Consider the following 1,000-nt stretch of genomic DNA (forward strand, 5'->3'; position numbering starts at 1 on the left):
CGAATCGCTTGATGCCTCAGATTTGGTAAATGCATGCATTAGTATACAGTTTGAGGGAGAGAGTAAGCAACCGTTAGCTATGTGGTCATCATAAAGGCACCGGTGAAAGCATCAAGTGAGGCGGATTGTCTTGTGGAATTCCTTCAGAACATTGACGGCTACAATTGATCTCCGCTGGCTACCGTCGTACAGCGTGTCCAATATGCCAAATCATGTCCTTTCAGTCAACCTATTAAAATAGCGTCACAAAGCGTAGACGGAGGAGAAGCGAGGATGCTGCCTATATACACACACAGACATACCCGCAGACCGAGCAGCAACAGTAGCACGAGTGTGCACGAGGGGTGGCCCTCACACCACACTCCATGCTTGATCAATCAGCGTAGGCCTGTTATACATACGGATGGAGATCTGGTAGTTATCTTAAATTAGACCTCAATGTCAGTGAAATAAGCACCGTGATTATTGACGCCTGCGAAACTACCCTAAGAGCAGATTGCAAGAGAAGTTTTCCTGCGTCACTTGTAACTAATTAAAATACTTTGCTTGCATCACCAAATCCTGCATTAGCCTCTTGCAATTGTGTTGGCTTGCATTGAGTTGCCCTGACGAGGTCATTCTGCTTATAGCTAATCCAATGATTTGACATAGATCATCTTCAACGAAGAAGTTCTCTCATTGGCCGCAAATGAAGGATTCAAACTCTAGAGCTTTGTATAAATTCTGCACAATCAAACAGCAGCATAGGTCATTCAAAGGTACCTGAAATATCATGGCTTTGAAGGAAAAAACCATGGTTTTGGCTTCACCTTGGCATTGGTCAGGCACTGAAACCATCAGCTCTGCATGCAGAAATATCAGGCATAACAAGAATAACAAAAATTATTTCCTCTATGCCTGTTACTATGGCTGGAATTTTTGTTTGAATGAAGCTGTATATGCATTTGAGGGTATCGAGTCCTCCCTGAAGCCAGCCACAATACCAGTTTCTCACTTAGAC

At 43.6% G+C, this 1,000-nt stretch overlaps 1 protein-coding gene across 1 annotated transcript; it reads right to left on the bottom strand. All coding sequences in view use genetic code 11, as the record gives it.

Moving 5' to 3' along the window:
- Positions 1-77: 77 nt before the first annotated feature.
- Positions 78-367, bottom strand: EGR_10128 (hypothetical protein; the record flags this gene model as incomplete). Its single annotated transcript, XM_024499377.1, has 2 exons — positions 78-141; positions 303-367. 2 exons carry the CDS (start codon positions 365-367, stop codon positions 78-80), a joined length of 129 nt encoding a protein of 42 aa, XP_024346206.1.
- Between the last annotated feature and the right edge of the window lie 633 nt (positions 368-1,000).

This window comes from Echinococcus granulosus (assembly GCF_000524195.1).
Source record: "Echinococcus granulosus chromosome Unknown EG_S00192, whole genome shotgun sequence".
Lineage (NCBI taxonomy): Eukaryota > Metazoa > Platyhelminthes > Cestoda > Cyclophyllidea > Taeniidae > Echinococcus > Echinococcus granulosus.